This window comes from Castor canadensis, chromosome 2 (genome assembly GCF_047511655.1).
Source record: "Castor canadensis chromosome 2, mCasCan1.hap1v2, whole genome shotgun sequence".
NCBI lineage: Eukaryota > Metazoa > Chordata > Mammalia > Rodentia > Castoridae > Castor > Castor canadensis.
This window is the reverse complement of record NC_133387.1, coordinates 16663126-16681317: the sequence shown is the minus strand read 5'-3', so window position 1 is coordinate 16681317 and position 18192 is coordinate 16663126. Positions and strand designations below refer to the sequence as shown.

The 18192-nt window shown below is 41.8% G+C and overlaps 1 protein-coding gene across 2 annotated transcripts in view; it reads right to left on the bottom strand.

Moving 5' to 3' along the window:
* Svopl (SVOP like) overlaps positions 1 to 18192 on the bottom strand; it is a 65649-nt gene that overhangs the window by 29527 nt on the left and 17930 nt on the right. Inside the window, exons 5-9 of one of the 2 annotated variants that reach the window (XM_020152988.2) lie at positions 17926 to 17997; positions 7647 to 7771; positions 5927 to 5990; positions 2512 to 2637; positions 1300 to 1428 (exon numbers count right to left, since the gene is read on the bottom strand). In XM_020152988.2, coding sequence (XP_020008577.2) covers positions 1300 to 1428; positions 2512 to 2637; positions 5927 to 5990; positions 7647 to 7771; positions 17926 to 17997 — 516 coding nt within the window. The remainder of the gene's footprint in view (positions 1 to 1299; positions 1429 to 2511; positions 2638 to 5926; positions 5991 to 7646; positions 7772 to 17925; positions 17998 to 18192) is intronic. The other variant, XM_074062266.1, reaches the window with a different exon arrangement.

Genomic DNA, 18192 nt, shown 5'->3' with positions numbered 1-18192 from the left:
TAAAATCTTAGTTGTTTAAAAAAAAAAAAAAACTCCTCCTCCCAGAATATGAAAAACTGGAGCCTTTATGCACTGTCAGTCAGAATGGAGAATGGCACTTTCTATAGTGATTTCCCAAGAAATTAAACACAGAATTCCCACATAATCCAGACATTCTATGTGTGGGCATGTACCCAACAGAGTGGAGAGCAGGATCTTCAGGAGACAGTTTACACCCACGATCATAACAGTGTTTTTCACAACAGTCACAATGTGGAAGCCACCAAGTGCCCGTCAGCAGACAACACATCAGTAAACTGTGGTACATACGGTGTACACATCCAATGGAATACCATTCAGCCTTAAAAAGGAAAAACAATCTGACATATGCTACAACATGGGGGAGGCTGGAGGACCTTATGCTAAGTGAAATAAGCCAGTCACAAAAGGCCAGTACAGTTGGAATCCACTTATAGGAGGTAGCTGGTACAGGCAGTTTGTAGAGACAAGAAATAGAATGTGTGGCCAGAGGGTGGGGAGAGGGGGAGGGGCGGGGTCGAATTTCAGGTTTGTGAAATGAAAGGGCTGTGGCAAGGGAGAGTAGTTATGGGTGCCTAACAGCCTGAGTATTTAATGTCACTAAACTGCAACTTCAAAATGGCGAGATGGCCAGGTTTATGTTAGGGGTATTTATCACAATATAAAAAACTATTTTATTTTTTTAAAAATCCTCTAGTTCAACAAACCTCTAGCTATCCTCCAACAACCCCATCCCCCTCCTCAAAACAGATCTTAGACCAAGCTGTTTCATAAACAAGCTTTCAAGGACGTTAATTCGTGTTATATAAACTATTTCAGAGAGATGAAAATTCATATAATGAAGTTTATAACCTTGATATCAAAATAAGACAAAGCCAGTACAAAAAAAATTATAAAAGAATCTCTCATTATAAACAATGATGCCAATCACGTGATTCGGTCTCCAAGGGAATGTTGCTATTTGCCTTTTTTGGCGAGGGTGGGGGGTAGTGGGGTTTGAGCTCAGGGCTTTGCACTTGCTAGGCAGGCGCTCTACCACTTGAGCCTGAGCCCTGCCTCCACCCCAGTTATTTGCATTTTATGGGTGAGGAAAATGAAGTTGAGCCATGGGCAGGAGCGCAGAGTGAGCTGAAATGAGTCTCACCATTACTTCGCTCTTTCTGACCAACATCGCACCTCCAGGGGCAGAGAAGAACGCTACTAAGATCCCTTCCCTCTGGCCTTCCATGACTAAGGGACTTCCTGAGGCCAGTAGTGGTGGAAGATGGGGCCTGAACTCACCAGGATGGGCTCCACCAGCCTCCCCTCCGGCATGGCGGAGTGGTTCATCTTGGCGATGCGCTCCAGGGTGGTCAGCGCGGCCTCCGTGTTCCCAGTGGAGACGTTGAACCGAGCAGATTCAGGAATAAACTGGGTACAAATGACACTTTGTTCCCTACATTACACAGTCCTAGTCTCTCCGGGTGGGAGAACATATGACGCTTATAGGCCACACTGTAGCAAGCATTCTGTTAAGTTAGTTGACTTGGAAATGGGCCTCTAGAAAAGGGAATCTAGAAAAATGAGGCACTGCACTAAGAGCAAAAAGCAAAATTTAAATGTGATCTTAATTTAGATTTTTAAAAATACATCAATAATACGATTACAGTTTAAAGGGATCTAGGCTTGAAAACAGCTCATTTAGGACAGAGCCTACATTTGTATTGGATTTTAAGCCCAAGAGCACCAAGTATGGAATACAGTTTGTGAGAGAGCATGAAGTCTAGTCCCCATGGACAGAGGTGGAGGACCTGCTCACAGGAAGCAATGGGCCCACTTGACCTCTGCCCCCAGAGCTCCTGCGTGGGATGCTAAGTGCCAGTTCACTGCATCACAGACACTGACCACTGGGGATCCTCCAGAAGAAAGGGGGCCTGACTCCTGGAAGAGTTGTCATCTGAAAAACTTGAAGGTCACAATTTTGCTTAATTTAGAGAAGAGAAGGCTGAAAGGGGACCCATAAAAATGTTTTCAAAGATGCCTGGTCTTTCATCCTAACAAGGGCCTACTTAACAACTAGCGCTGCCTGGAGGTGGGATGCACCATAGACACCTGTCACAGGTCACATCTGGGAGTGTTCTGGCAGAGGCCTGCTAGAGAGAAGGCCTGAAGTGGGTTAAGGTTTGGAATAAATGACAGTAAGGACCAGTTTTGTGAATCAAGGAATCTAAAATTCTTTGATTCTACAGGGCAGGTGACACAAAGGAAACAGAGCCTAGGTCTGCATATCTGCTCACCCTGTCTTTGAACAAAGAGACACTATGGAAGATAACGATCCTGCAGCTGAAAAGCTTACAGGTTAGCAGGAGAGACGGAGGACAACTTCCAGGAAGAAACAATAGTGAGATGAAGGAAGCAACTTTCCAGTAAAAGAAAGAGGTGGACATAAAAACGATATTTGTGGGATGTAAAGGTCAGTGGACCTGCTGGAGGGAGCAGCAGGAGCTGGCTCACCTTGAAGGCCATGATGAGGATGATGCCAGGGATGGAGGCGATGCGGATGAGCCAACGCCACCCAATGGTGGGGATGACCACAGAGGCCAGGCCAATGATGAGCAAGGAGCCAGCAAGCCAGAAAACCTGGGGGGAGAGATGTGGGAGATTGCAGTTCTTCCCGTCCAATGAGCTCAACGTCTCCTCTCTCTGGAGCTGCCTCGCCCAGCATTTTGCATTGTGCAAGAGCAAGTGGGTATCTTTGGGGAGCAAAGTGGCAGGTCCTGCTCCCAGCACTGCCTCTGTGGACCAGGAGGAATTGGATGGGTTACTTTACTTCTCTGTGCTCAGTCTGTTTTCTGCCTTAGCTAGACAGAGAATCAACAGTATTGCTAAAGTTTAAAAAGTCTGGCACATGAGGGAATCTTAAACATTGACTTTTTCTTCTTGAATAGATAACATGCACTGCATCGTAACACAAAGACACAAAGAAGACTGTGAAAATGCTCTCTTCCAGTTCTCTGCCATCAGTTGCTTTCTCTTCTCAGAAGGAACCAATATTACCAGTTTCTTCTGGATCCTTCCAAAGCTTTTCTAGGCATATATAAACTAATAAAGATATATTTTGTTCTTTTTTCATAAATGATACCATAGTATACATAATACTCTTTGCTTTTTGGTGTTTTTGGAGGACAGGACTGGGATTTGAACTCAGGGCCTCATGCTTGCTAGGTAGGTGCTCTGTGATGGGTATTTTCAAGATAGAGTCTTGCAAACTATTTTGTCTGGGCTGGACTCAAACCATGATCCTCCTGACTTCTGCCTCCTGAGAAGCCAGTATGACAGGTGTGAGCCACAGCACCTGACTTGAAGATCATTTTAATCAACAAATAATATGGAGCCCACTGTGAGTGGACCTCATTGGTCAGGAATTAGAACAACTCCCAGCATCAGCCTGAGCATCCCTTCCATCTGAAGAAGAGGAATAAACAGTAACTCCACTTCACCTCACAGAGATGTGAAGAAGGCTGTGTACTAGAAGCTTCATTGGGGCACCACTTAAGGGGTGACTGTTTCATCAAATAATCCTATAAGATTATTTCAGGAAGTGCTCAGTGTTATAAAGAAAGTATAATAATATGATGGAAAGTGACTTGGGTGACAAGGGATAACTTATCTGAAAAGACAGCAAATAAGACCATTGCAGTGGACAAAGTCACCGTCTGTGATGTTACACAATTACCTACATTGAGCTGCATGAAAACATTGCTGAGACTTCCTGGAAGTCTCAAAAATAAATAAATAAATAAGTAAAGTCAAAGTTACACGTGATTTCAGCATTGGATAGAATTTCAGTGGCAAAATGACAAAAGCTTTTTTATACTGAGGAATTTGGCATGTATTTTTGAGGAAAAGGTAACAAGCTTTGTTTATGGACTTTTGGATTGGAGGGCCATTGATAGCGGATGAGTTAGCAGAATTTGGTGATTGACTGGTGGTGGAAGACAGGGAAGGGTCCTTGATGGCTGCTGAGTGGTGGCTCAGGTGACTGAGGGGATACTGTGTGCTATTACCTGAGTGGAGACATGAAATAAGAGATAGGGGGGAAAGATGGAGAAATTAGCTCTGAGAAGGTTGCATTTGAGGAACCTGTAAGAGATGTAAGTGACTCAGGTGACTGGCCACCTAAGTCTGAAGTTCAGAGAGGAGCTCTAGGCTATTGATAGAGATTTTAGGAGACAGGTAGAAGATAACATAGTTAGAGTCAACCACATCTACCTGGGCTCCATATCCAGGGATTTCGACATCTGGGGTTTTAGCCAACCATGTGTGGAAACAATTTTTTTTAAATGTCTTCAGAATACATACAGACATTTTCTTGTCACTATTACCTAACGATTGCAGAACAAGTCTTGACATAGCATTTATTAGGTTGAAGCCATCTACAGATTATTTCAAGTATACAGGAGGATGTGTGCCTGAAATTCAAATTCTGCATCATTTTATGTGAAGGACTGGAGCATCCACAGAGCTTGGAATCCTCTGGGATCCTGGAACCAATCTCCCCCTGGTACCAAGGGGTGACTATATAGAGACAGCTAACACTGCTGGAGTCAGCTAGGTGACCCAAGGAGACCTGGAAACTGAGACTGCCAAGGAAGGGACATAATGAGGATGTGTGCCACAGTATCAGGCAGATGGAAGAGAAAACGTCCAAAGACAAGCTTGAGAAAAACGAGGTTTATTAAATGAGGTTAAGTGTAAACTTCAAACTACAAGTTAAAAGTGTGTGCATTCACCCTAACAAAAGTGTAAAGAAGAAACCTGGGAGGAATGTAGAGTCACAATGTGGTGTGTCTTTTTCTCTTCCTTTCTTTCTGCCTTTCTCTCTCTCTCTCTCCCCCCCTTCCCTCCCTCCCTCCCTTCCTCCTTCCTTCCTATCTTCCCTCCTTCCTTCCTATCTTCCTTACTCCCTTCCTTCTTCCCTCCCTCCCTTCCTTCCTCTCTTTCTTCTTTTGTTTTTGCCTCGATTCAGTGTTAAAAGAAATAAACCAGTATTCTCCTACTGCTTCACTTACTGGCAAATGCACAGCACTTCAGTGTGAAGGGTCATCTCTTTCCTGAACCCAGCAAAAGGTCAGGGTTTTAAGACAGCAAGGGCATCAAGAATAGGACAGGGAGGCCAGGTGCCAGTGGCTCACACCTGTCATCCTAACTACTCTGGAGGTAGAGATCAGGAGGATCATGGTTCAAGATCAGCCAAGCAAATAGTTTGTGAGACCCTATCTCAAAAACACCCAACACAATACAGAATGGTTCAGGTGGTAAAGCACCTGCCTAACAAGTGAGAGCTCTGAGTTCAAACCTTAGTACTACCAAAGAAAAAGAAACAGAACCAAAACAACAAAGAGTGGGACAGTGTATCTAGACTGATGTAGCCTCTGGATGCAAAACCCCCTCATCTGCAGCCAGCAGGGGTCTGAGGAGGACTGGGGGGGAGGGGACATCCAAGTCTCCTCCCCTGAGGAAGACTCAGCTATGAGGACACAGCTGTGGCACAGTCCCTCGGGCTGGCCAGTGATGGGCTTGCAGATGCCGGCATCCCTAAAGGAGGACACCCTGAAGGGTCACAGCTACTGCCCCTTCTGAAGACTGGTGAGGACAGAAGGGTCCCCGCAGGGGCCTTCCCAGTGAGTCCAGCCTCTAGAGTACCTCCTGGGTACTGAAAAGGGTGGTCCTCTGTTCAGATGCCACTGTTGGATGACAGAAGTCCTAGCCTCAGAAAACTTTGGAACTGGACCTCTGGCTTCAAGCACTGATGCCACATAACAGGCAGTATACCAACCAAGGACAAATCAAGTGACCAGAAAACATTTGCGCACCTCTCCTGTCGGATGCAGAAGAGTCAGTAGCATTAATTACAGCACTACCTTACCTGAGACAAGGGCAGCATGTAGCCTCGGTACTTTGTTGGCAAAAATTCAGTCTTTATGATTAATCTAAGTAGGAAGGAGAAAAACAGCAGTTTTGTTTGTGCAAAACCAAATGTCTTTGCTTTGAACAACTATAACTTTTCTGATCACAGGGATAATGAATCCAAAACACAAAAGTTCACAAGACAGCAATGTATAATTACTACAGTCAACATCCACAGAAGAGAATAACTTAGAACAGCTTCTCTGTTGCCATTTTACTCTGAAAGTGATTTCAAACTCTCTTCACTTAGGAGATAGTCGTTTTATCTCCTTTGCCACAAGAAGCGTTGGTAAACTGTTTTCCCAAGCCTGACTCTTCATTCTAAAACATTCAATTAAAATATACCCTGAGGAAGGCAAATAATGTTCTCAGCTAAGGACAGTCAACCCACAGCTTTCTAATTTAGTGCATACTGATCTGTAAATAGAAGGATAAATGGATTTATTTCCAATGGTTTTCTAACTGCTCGTGTCTGTCGCCAGGTTGGGGTTTTAACAAATTTATCTGGCTGTTTCCTGAGGGCTGTTTTAAATTCTATACAGCTTCTTGAAGCTCACAGGGCTGCTTAACTTAAGCCCCAGGGAAGAACAATTCTTTCCCCACCTCATTAAGGCAATAATTAGGGGCTTTGACATCTCCACTATATCTTAAGGATAACTTGCTCCAAGGCACTCAGGAAAGAACAGCCTGAGGGGCCCTGTTCATTTTAAGCAGGTTCCCAAACCGAACAGTTAACATGACAGCTTTCACACCTATGCACAAAAAGACCTGCACACTCACCCAAGGGCAGGAAGCCGAAGGCCAGTTCAATACATTTCACTTTTTGCAAATTCATTCTGGCATAGTCTTAAATCAAGGGCAACGGCATTTTAAAATGTCATTCCTGACCATTACATGTTACGGGTGCTTATGGGCAAATTAAACTTCCAACAAGTTCAAGAAATTAATAAATTGTGTTTTGATTGACTCTTTTTTTTTTAGTGCTAGGGATCAAACCCAGGGCCTTGTGCAAGCTTAACAAGCACTCTATCATAGAGCTACATCCCCAGCCCTGGTTTGACTTTTTCAGCACTTTTTAGATGTATTCAATCTAGCAAGGATTTCCTGGTCTGTTGAGTGCCAGTGGCTGATGCCTGCAATTCTAGCTACTTATGAGGCTGAGATTGGGAAGATCGTGGTTCTAGGACAGCCCAGGGTAAAAAAGGTTTTTAAGACCCCATCTCCATGGAAGAAAAGCTTTGCATAGTGGCAAATGCCTGTTGTCACAATGATGACGGAAAGCTAAAATAGGAGGATTATGGTCCAGGATAGCCTGGGCAAAAAGCAAGACCCTATCACCAAAAATAACTAGAGCAAAAAGGTCTGGAGGCATGGCTCATGTGGTAGAATGCCTGCCTCACAAGTGCAAAGTCATGAGTTCAAAACCCAGTACTTCCAAAAGAAAAATACTGGTCTTAAAAAAAAATAATGACAAGTGTTTGAAACAAAAAGCTAAGATGTGGTCAGTATAGCCCTTTACTAGCTTCATCACCGAGCATGATTTTGATGAACAAATTGCACCTAATGAAATAAAATATTTAGTAGAAGTGAGGCCATTGATGCTGTGGTCTCTTGAGCACAGGCGTGTGAGCCTGTGGGGACATATTTCTCTCCCAGGGATCTCTTGTGGGAGTCTTTACCCTTGTGCATGGCCAGACACGCCACAGCCCACCATGGTCCTCAGAAAGACAAACCAGATGTAGGAGGGGGAGAAAGAGGTCAGCAAGGAGAAGTAGGCTCCCCACAGGAACGAGATGAGCAAAATCTGCAGTGACAAAAGAGGACTTGTTAGTGGACCTGCAAGGAAGGAGTCTTCCTCCTGGACGTGAGCTTCCTCCCTGAGTTGCTTATCTGTAGCCGCTCAGTCTTCTGCCATCATCAAATGTGCAACCAGGCCATCCTCCTCTCACAGTCCACACCTTCCAAGTGTAGGCCATTTTTCGAAAGCTTCCTATCATGCCCACCCTTACAGGTCATGGAAACTTGGATTTGCACTTCAGAAACCAAACACAGTGAAGCACTGTGTTGGAATAACCATAATGGAAGTTTAAAGTATTTGCTTTCCCTCTAATTATGAGAAGGACTCAAGTTCAAAGTAGAGAAAAGGAAAAAAAAAGAGAATTTTAAAATTTAGCATGTGCAAGGTCCTGGATTCCATCCAGGGCACCACAAGAATGAATGAATGAATTCTGTTGCCAGGCATAGTTGTGCACACCTGTAATCCCAGCACTTGGGAGACAGAGATAGGATGATTGAGAGCTACACACTGAGTTCAAAGTCAGCCTGGGCTACCTAGTGAGATACTGTCTTGAAAAAACAAAAACACTAAAAATCATATGTTCTCCCTCATATGTGGACGTTAGATCAAGGGCAAACACAACAAGGGGATTGGACTTTGATCACAAGATAAAAGCGAGTGCACACAAGGGAGATATGAGGAAAGGTAAGACACCTAAAAAAATTAGCTAGCATTTGTTGCCCTCAACACAGAGAAACTAAAGCAGATAGCTTAAAAGCAACTGAGGCCAATAGGAGAAGGGGACCAGGAACTAGAGAAAAGGTTAGATCAAGACGAATTAACCTAGATTCCAAGATGGCAGCTAGAGGGAGGAAGCAGAAAGCATGCCTCCTATAGTGAAATCTTGGAGAGACGCTGGAGACACACCTTGCAGGAAAAACCACTGAGAAGAGGCAAAACTTTGACCCCTCCACACTTCCAGCCGGCGCAGAATATCTCCACTTCACGTTAAATGGAGAAACCAGGAGGGCCCCTGGGCCGCCAGTCGCCTGCACTCAGACGGCTTGAGAAGATGCGGACCAGGTGAGCTAAGCCGTGCACGGTACTCCCACAGACAACCCTGGGCCAGAACAGCATAGCCCCCTGAACAGACCGACCTCCACCCGGGGAAAAAAGAGAAACTGAGTAATAAGCAGTAAGAACAATAAAGACACGTTGCAAAGAGGGTGGGGCACAATGAGCGCTGAAGAGGGGGTGAGGGGAATCCTTCCCGGAACTGTAAATAAACAAGCTGGGTGGGCAGGAGAGACTCCGGCGGGAGCGGGGGTGCGCACCCAGCAACCAGGAGCGGGAAGGCTTGTGAGAGTGGCAGAGGGAGGAAAACTCCACAGGAGACGGGGGAAGACCCACTTCCCACATGAGCTGTAAACAAACATGGTGGCTGGCAGGAGCAGCAGCACTGCCCAGTAATCAGGAGCAGAAAAACTTGTAAAAGTGGCAGTGGGAGGAAAACTCCACAGGAGAGGGGGGAAGACCTACTTCCCATGTGAGCTGTAAATAAACATGCAGGCCTGAGAAAGCAGGTGCAGTGTCACCTCCCCCAGTGTGCTTGGAAAGGGGAAAGCTTGTAGCAGTGGCTCATGCACAGGAGAACCTGAGTAAGCAAAGTCTGCGGGGCCAGGTGAGTGTTAAGCTCACCCCAGAGATCTGCATAAATAATGCCTCCAGCAACAGCAGGCTGACAGCAGCAGGCAGGCAAGCCACAGCCACAGATAACCATTCACAGACCTGTCTCCAGAGTTTTTTTTTTCTCTCTCCCTACCTTTGATGAGAAAACAACTGAACTACACCTGCATGCTGAAAAACTTACTGAAACTGTATTGCATTTGAACTTGGGACACTTTGTGGGGTTTGTTTGTTTGTGCACTTTTGTTCTACTGTATGTGTCCTCTTTGATGAGACAACTACAGAACAACATCTAGGCACCATCTCCAGGATTAGAGGCTGAGACAGACACCAAAATTATTAAGACTGAAACTTCATTGCATTTTGAATGTGGAGGTTTTTTTTTCTTCTATTTCTCATTTTGTTTTATTTTATTTTATTTATATATTTTTTCTTTCATTTACTTATTTTTTATTTTTATTCTTATCTTTATTCTTTTTATTTTTTATTTTCAATCCTCTCTCTGTCCCTCTAATGCCTGTTCAGCTTACTGTCAATTAATACACTAACGCTCCCTGTTTATATCTTTGAAACTTTTTTCTTTGATTCTTTGTTTTGTTTTTTCCTAGTTGTCTGTTTATTTGTTTTTCCCTTTTTCTTTAACTTCTTTGCTTTCCATCTCCTCTCACCCTTCCATTCTAAATATTACCATTGTTATTATTACAAGCTAGAAAATACTTAATTGCACAGTACAGGGACAGTAACAACACCAAGGGCAATGGCAGGAAGACAGAAAACACAGGGAAACCAGTTTCCCCACAGCAAAAAATTAGTACAGGAACCAGAGGGGAATGAAGAAAACAGATACTCAGATCCAGACTCCAACAAAATGAAGATAAACTATGCCAAAGAACCCAGTGAAGCCCACAAGAATAATTTAAAAGAAGATATACTACAGTTACTCAATGAGAATTTTATAGAGATGATACTGGATAGGGACAACCAAAATGTACAGGAGACACTCAAGAAATTCCAAGACAACAAAAATAGAGAACTTGAAAAAGCACAAGAAGAAATAAAGCAAACCATAGAAGCACTGTATAAACACCAAAGTGAAACAGAGAACATGATGAATAAACAGATAAATGAACTCAGGACAAAAATAGACAACATTAAAGAGGAAACCACCCAGGATATGGAAATCCTCAGAAAAAAGAACGAAACAGAACTGCAAAACAAAATGGAAGGCCAATCCAGCAGAATAGAGCAAACAGAAGACAAAATCTCAGAACTTGAAGATGAAATGGTAATTAAAGGAAAAACCGAAGAACTATTAATTAAACAACTCAAGACCTGTGAAAAGAAAATGCAAGAACTCACCAATTCCATCAAAAGACCAAACTTGAGAATCATGGGAATCAAAGAAGAAGAAGAGGTGCAAGGGAAGGGAATGCATAATATATTCAACAAAATAATAACGGAAAATTTCCCAAATCTAGAGAAAGATATTCTCATACAGATGCAAGAGGCCTCCAGGACACCAAACAGACCAGATCAAAATAGAACTATCCCACAACATATCATCATTAAAACAACAAGTACAGAAACTAGGGAAAGAAGATTGAAGGCTGGAAGAGAGAAAAAACAAGTAATGTACAAAAGTAAACCCATCAAAATCACAGCAGACTTCTCAACAGAAACATTAAAAGCAAGAAGATCGTGGGGTGAGATCTTCCGGGCACTGAATGAAAATAACTTCAACCCCAGGATACTCTACCCAGCAAAACTATCATTCAAAATAGATGGAGCAATAAAAGTCTTCCATGATAAGCAGAAACTAAAACAATATGTGACCACAAAGCCACCGCTACAAAAGTTTCTTCAAGGGATTCTGCACACAGAAAGTGAAACCCAACTTAACCATGAAAAGACAGGCAGCACCAAACCACAGGAAAAGAAAAAGCAAGAAAGTAGAGAGTAAACTCAACTTAGGTACACACAATCAAACCTTCAAACAACTAAGACAACTAAATGACAGGAATCACCACATACCTATCAGTACTAACACTTAATGTTAATGGACTTAATTCACCCATCAAAACGCACCGCTTGACGAAATGGATTAAAAAGGAAGATCCAACAATTTGTTGCTTACAGGAGACCCATCTCACTGACAGAAACAAGCATAGGCTTAGGATGAAAGGTTGGAAGAAGATTTACCAAGCCAATGGCCCCCGAAAACAGGCAGGAGTAGCAATACTTATCTCTGACAAAGTAGACTTCAAACCTACATTGATCAAATGAGATAAAGAAGGACATTCCATACTAATAAAAGGGGAAATAGACCAAAAGGAAATGATAATTATCAACCTGTATGCACCCAATATCAACGCACCCAATTTCATCAAACATACCCTGAAAGACCTAAAAGCATATATAAACGCCAACACAGTGGTTGTGGGAGACTTTAACACCACATTATCATCAACATAGGTCATCCAAACAAAAAATCAATAAAAAAATCCAAGATCTAAATATACAATAGATCAAATGGACCTACTTGATGTCTACAGAACATTTCATCCAACTTCTACACAACATACATTCTTCTCAGCAGCCCATGGAACCTTCTCCAAAATAGATCATATCCTAGGGCACAAAGCAAGTCTCAGCAAATATAAGAAAATAGAAATAATACCGTGCATACTCTCTGATCACAATGCAATAAAACTAGAACTCAACAACAAAAGTAAAGACAAAAAACATGCAAACAGCTGGAAACTAAATAACTCATTACTTAATGAACAATGGATCATTGATGAAATAAAAGAGGAAATCAAAAAGTTCCTGGAAGTCAATGAAAATGAAAACACAACTTACCAGAACCTATGAGACACAGCAAAGGCAGTCCTGAGAAGAAAGTTTATAGCCATGAGTGCATATATTAAAAAGACAGAAAGATCCCAAATCAATGACCTAATGATACAGCTCAAACTCCTAGAAAAACAAGAACAAGCAAATCCCAAAACAAATAGAAGGACAGAAATAATAAAAATAAGAGCTGAAATCAATGAAATAGAAACCAAAAAAACCATACAAAGAATTAATGAAACAAAAAGTTGGTTCTTTGAAAAAATAAACAAGATCGATAGACCCCCGGCAAACCTGACTAAAATGAGGAGAGAAAAAACCCAAATTAGTAGAATCAGGAATGCAAAAGGGGAGATAACAACAAACACCATGGAAGTCCAGGAAATCATCAGAGACTACTTTGAGAACCTATGTTCAAATAAATTTGAAAATCTTAAAGAAATGGACAGATTTCTAAATACATATGATCATCCAAAACTGAAACAAGAGGAAATTAATCACCTGAATAGATTTATAACACAAAATGAAATTGAAGCAGCAATCAAGAGTCTCCCCAAAAAGAGAAGTCCAGGACCTGATGGATTCTCTGCTGAATTCTATCAGACCTTTAAAGAAGAACTGATACCAACCCTCCTTAAACTGTTCCATGAAATACAAAGGGAAGGAAAGCTGCCAAACACATTTTATGAAGCCAGTATTACACTTATCCCAAAACCAGGCAAAGACACCTCCAAAAAGGAGAACTATAGGCCAATCTCCTTAATGAACATTGATGCAAAAATCCTCAACAAAATAATGGCAAAGGGAATTCAACAACACATCAAAAAGATTATTCACCACGACCAAGTAGGCTTCATCCCAGGGATGCAGGGGTGGTTCAACATATGAAAATCAATAAATGTAATAAATCACATTAACAGAAGCAAAGACAAAAACCACTTGATCATCTCAATAAATGCAGAAAAAGCCTTTGATAAGATCCAACATCATTTCATGATAAAAGCTCTAAGAAAACTAGGAATAGAAGGAAAGTTCCTCAACATTATAAAAGCTATATATGACAAACCTACAGCCAGCATTATACTTAACGGAGAAAAACTGAAACCATTCCCTCTAAAATCAGGAACCAGACAAGGATGCCCACTATCTCCACTCCTATTCAACATAGTACTGGAATTCCTAGCCAGAGCAATTAGGCAAGAAGAAGGAATAAAAGGAATACAAATAGGTAAAGAAACTGTCAAAATATCCCTATTTGCAGATGACATGACCCTATACCTTAAAGACTCAAAAAACTCTACTCAGAAGCTTCTAGACATCATCAATAGCTACAGCAAGGTAGCAGGATATAAAATCAACATAGAAAAATCATTAGTATTTCTATACACTAACAATGAGCAAACGGAAAAAGAATGTATGAAAACAATTCCATTTACAATAGCCTCAAAAAAAATCAAATACCTAGGTGTAAACCTAACAAAAGATGTGAAAGACCTCTACAAGGAAAACTATACACTTCTGAAGAAAGAGATTGAGGAAGACTATAGAAAGTGGAGAGATCTCCCATGCTCATAGATTGGTAGAATCAACATAGTAAAAATGTCGATACTCCCCAAAGTAATCTATATGTTTAATGCAATTCCCATCAAAATTCCAATGACATGCATTAAAGAGATTGAAAAATCTAGTGTTAAATTTATATGGAAACACAAGAGGCCACGAATGGCCAAGGCAATACTCAGTCAAAAGAACAATGCAGGAGGTATCACAATACCTGACTTCAAACTATATTACAAAGCAATAACAATAAAAACAGCATGGTACTGGCACAAAAACAGACATGAAGACCAGTGGAGCAGAATAGAGGACCCAGATATGAAGCCACACAACTATAACCAACTTGTCTTTGACAAAGGTGCTAAAAATATACGATGGAGAAATAGCAGCCTCTTCAACAAAAACTGCTGGGAAAACTGGTTAGCAGTCTGCAAAAAACTGAAACTAGATCCCTGTATATCACCCTATACCAATATTAACTCAAAATGGATCAAGGATCTTAATATCAGACCACAAACTCTTAAAGTTGATACAAGAAAGAGTAGGAAATACTCTGGAATTAGTAGGTATAGGTAAGAACTTTCTCAATGAAACCCCAGCAGCACAGCAACTAAGAGATAGCATAAATAAATGGGACCTCATAAAGGTAAAAAGCTTCTGCCCAACAAAAGAAATGGTCTCTAAACTGAAGAGAACACCCACAGAGTGGGAGAAAATATTTGCCAGCTACACATCAGACAAAGGACTGATAACCAGAATATATAGGAACTTAAAAAACTAAATTCTTCCAAAACTAATGAACCAATAAAGAAATGGGCAAGGGAACTAAACAGAACTTTCTCAAAAGAAGAAATTCAAATGGCCCAAAAAACACATGAAAAAATGCTCACCATCTCTAGTAATAAAGGAAATGCAAATTAAAACCACGCTAAGATTCCATCTCACCCCTGTTAGAATAGTCATCATCAGCAACACCACCACCAACAGGTGTTGGCGAGGATGCGGGGGAAAAAGGAACCCTCTTACACTGTTGGTGGGAATGTAAACTAGTACAACCACTCTGGAAAAAATTTGGAGGCTACTTAAAAAGCTAAACATTGATCTACCATTTGATCCAGCAATACCACTCTTGGGGATATAGCCAAAAGACTGTGACACAGGTTACTCCAGAGGCACCTGCACACCCATGTTTATTGCAGCACTATTCACAATAGCCAAGTTATGGAAACAGCCAAGATGCCCCAGCACTGACAAATGGATTAAGAAAATGTGGTATCTATACACAGTGGAATTTTATGCAGTCATGAAGAAGAACGAAATGTTATCATTCGCTGGTAAATGGATGGAATTGGAGAACATCATTCTGAGTGAGGTTAGCCTGGCCCAAAAGACCAAAAATCGTATGTTCTCCTCATATGTAGACATTAGATCAAGGGCAAAGACAACAATGGTATTGGACTTTGAGCACATGATAAAAGCAAGAACACACAAGGGAGGGGTGAGGATAGGTAAGACACCCAAAAAACTAGATAGCATTTGTTGCCCTTAACGCAGAGAAACTAAAGCAGATACCTTAAAGCAACTGAGGCCAATAGGAAAAGGGGACCAGGAACTAGAGAAAAGATGAGATCAAAAAGAATTAACCTAGAAGGTAACACCCATGCACAGGAAATTAATGTGAGTCAACTCCCTGTATAGCTATCCTTATCTCAACCAGCAAAAACCCTTGTTCCTTCCTATTATTGCTTATATTCTCTCTTCAACAAAATTAGAGATAAGGGCAAAATAGTTTCTGCTGGGTATTGAGGGGGTGAGGGGGAGATGGAGGGGGCAGAGTGGGTGGTAATGGAGGGGGCGGGGGCGGGGGGAGAAATGACCCAAGCATTGTATGCACATATGAATAATAAAACAATAAAAAAAAGATCAGATAAAGCAGACCACAAATAAAGAAAAAAAAACCCAACAAATTGAAATCATCCTTGATTCTCCAACGCTGTTAATACTGTTTTACCTTGTTTGTAAAAGAAAACTTTTTTCTGGTGGTACTGGGATTTGAACTCAGGGCTTTGTACTTAAAAGGAGGGTGCTCTACTACTGGAGTCACACCTCCAGCCCTTTCTTCCCTTGTTGGAAATAGGGAAGATAGACTTACTTTTTGCCCAGCGGACCTGGGCTCCCGGCTGTCACTTGGATGACAGGTGCACCATGACACCTAGTTTTTCTCTGTTGAACTGGAGTCGCACAAACTTTTTTTCACAAATTGGCCTAGAACCACAATCCTCCCAATCTCAGCCTCCCAAATAGCTAGGATTGCAGGTGTGAGCCACTGGTGCCCCGTGAAAACACACTTTTAATGGAATATTTGGAAAACAAATTTTTAATGGGATATTTGGAATAGCAAATATTCCAGAAGAAAGTTGTACTGTAATAGATGTAATCTGATACTAAAGCCCTGTCATAAGTCCTATCGTTATGTGCTGAAGTTGCTTCAAGTTTCCTCATTATTGAGCCGTGACGATGTCCAGGCACAAATCTTTGTGTCTCTCCGATCATCTCAGTAAGCTGCATTGCTGGAAGAAATTATCAGGGGAGGAGAACAGATACTTTCAAGATGCTTGATTCACACTGCCAAGTTCATGGTCAGAAAATTATACTCCTGGGGAAGAAATAAAAGTTTTCTTCAATCTCTATGGATTCTTAGCTGAGATATAGCACTCCACAACAAAGGACAGACTCACAAGGAAAAAATAAAGCAAGTTTACTAATGTGCACAGGTGTGTACATAAGGCAGAGGAACCCCAGCGGAAAGGAGCTGGGAGTGTGACTTAAAACTCTCCAGTAGAGGAAAGCCACTGCAGGCCCTGGGCATGGCAAGAAAACTACGTGGGAAGAAGCTAACAAGGAGACTTTGTGACATCGCTTGGTGCTGGCTCTGGGCTGAGGAGAGTCTCGAGCCATCTCCACAAAGGAGAACTTAGACCCTGTCTTTAGGCAGAAAGCAGGACGACAGGGGGATCCTTTCCTCCCCTTGCTGCTTCTTGAATGTCTTTAGCTCAGAAATGCCAAAGAGGCATATTTCGGGGTGACATACTCTGGTGTTCTTCAATGTCAATAGTACATGAGGGTGTCTATATTCTTGTAAAACATGAAATTTTCTATTTTAAAAGTTCAAAATTCCTTGAGAAAAATTCCCATGGACTGATTTTTTTTTTCTTTCTGTTTTTCCCCCCTTTTTTTGAGATAGGATTTCATTATGTAACTTTGATCTTGTCTTAGCCTCCCAAGTGCTAGGATTACAGGTGTGTGTGACCACACCCAGCTGGACCTGATGTTTACTATTTCAATATCAATTTGATAAGGAAGCATTCATTGCCTCTTGCTATGCATGTTTGCTTTTGTTAACTCTTGCTATTGAACATTTTCTCAAGATTTCTTGATCAGTTATATTTCTTTCATAAAATGTCTTCTTGTGATTTTTCTCCTTTTTTTCAGATACTTGCAAATTTTTTTTGATAGTACTGGGGTTTGAACTCAGGGCCTTGTGCTTGCTAGACGGGCGCTCTACCACTTGAGCCATGCCCCCAGCCCTAGATACTCTTGTGTATGTGATACTTTATGTGCTTTAAGACAGACAATTCTGCTAATGGTTTTCTTTGAGCTTTCTCTCTTTGTCTTTACGATTAGAGAGAACTTCTCCATCAGAACTCAAACAAGAAAGAAGGAGACGTTTTGTGATCAGAAGACAGAATTTATGTCTTGCTGTTTAATTGAGCAGGTATGAGACCTTTGGCTTACTTTCAAAGCTATATGAAGTCCACCAGTGTGCAGCTGCCTGTGTTTGTACTTGAACAATCGCACGTTCTAAATTGTTTTAACTATGCGCAGCCCTCACCTCCATACCTGCACTGCAGTAGACTGGACATGGGGACAGATCCTTGGGAAAAGAGGAGACACCAAGCAAGCAAGCCCAGAATGAAGGAATGCACTACAGAAAAGGGGACCTTCGCATTTTCTATCTGGGGGGTGCCAGGGGACGTCCCATCAAGAGAAGCAATAGTGACATTATCACAAAAGAGATTCCAACCTACCTTCCAGCGACCATATCTGTCCGCCAAGAGGCCAAAGAGGATGCTGGATACCATATAGCCAAAAAACACCATCTAGAGGCAGATGAGGAAAACAATGCTTTAAGCAGGGTTTTTATAAGGTGTTCATTTACTGCGTTAGGCTAAAATTTGACAGGAAATGCATGAGGAGTAGAAGTTAAAACCTCTCTCCCCTGACTCCAGCAAATGTGTTCAGGGCTCCAGAGGACAGTGCTTATACTACTTGTTGGCTGACCACACACCTTGGGG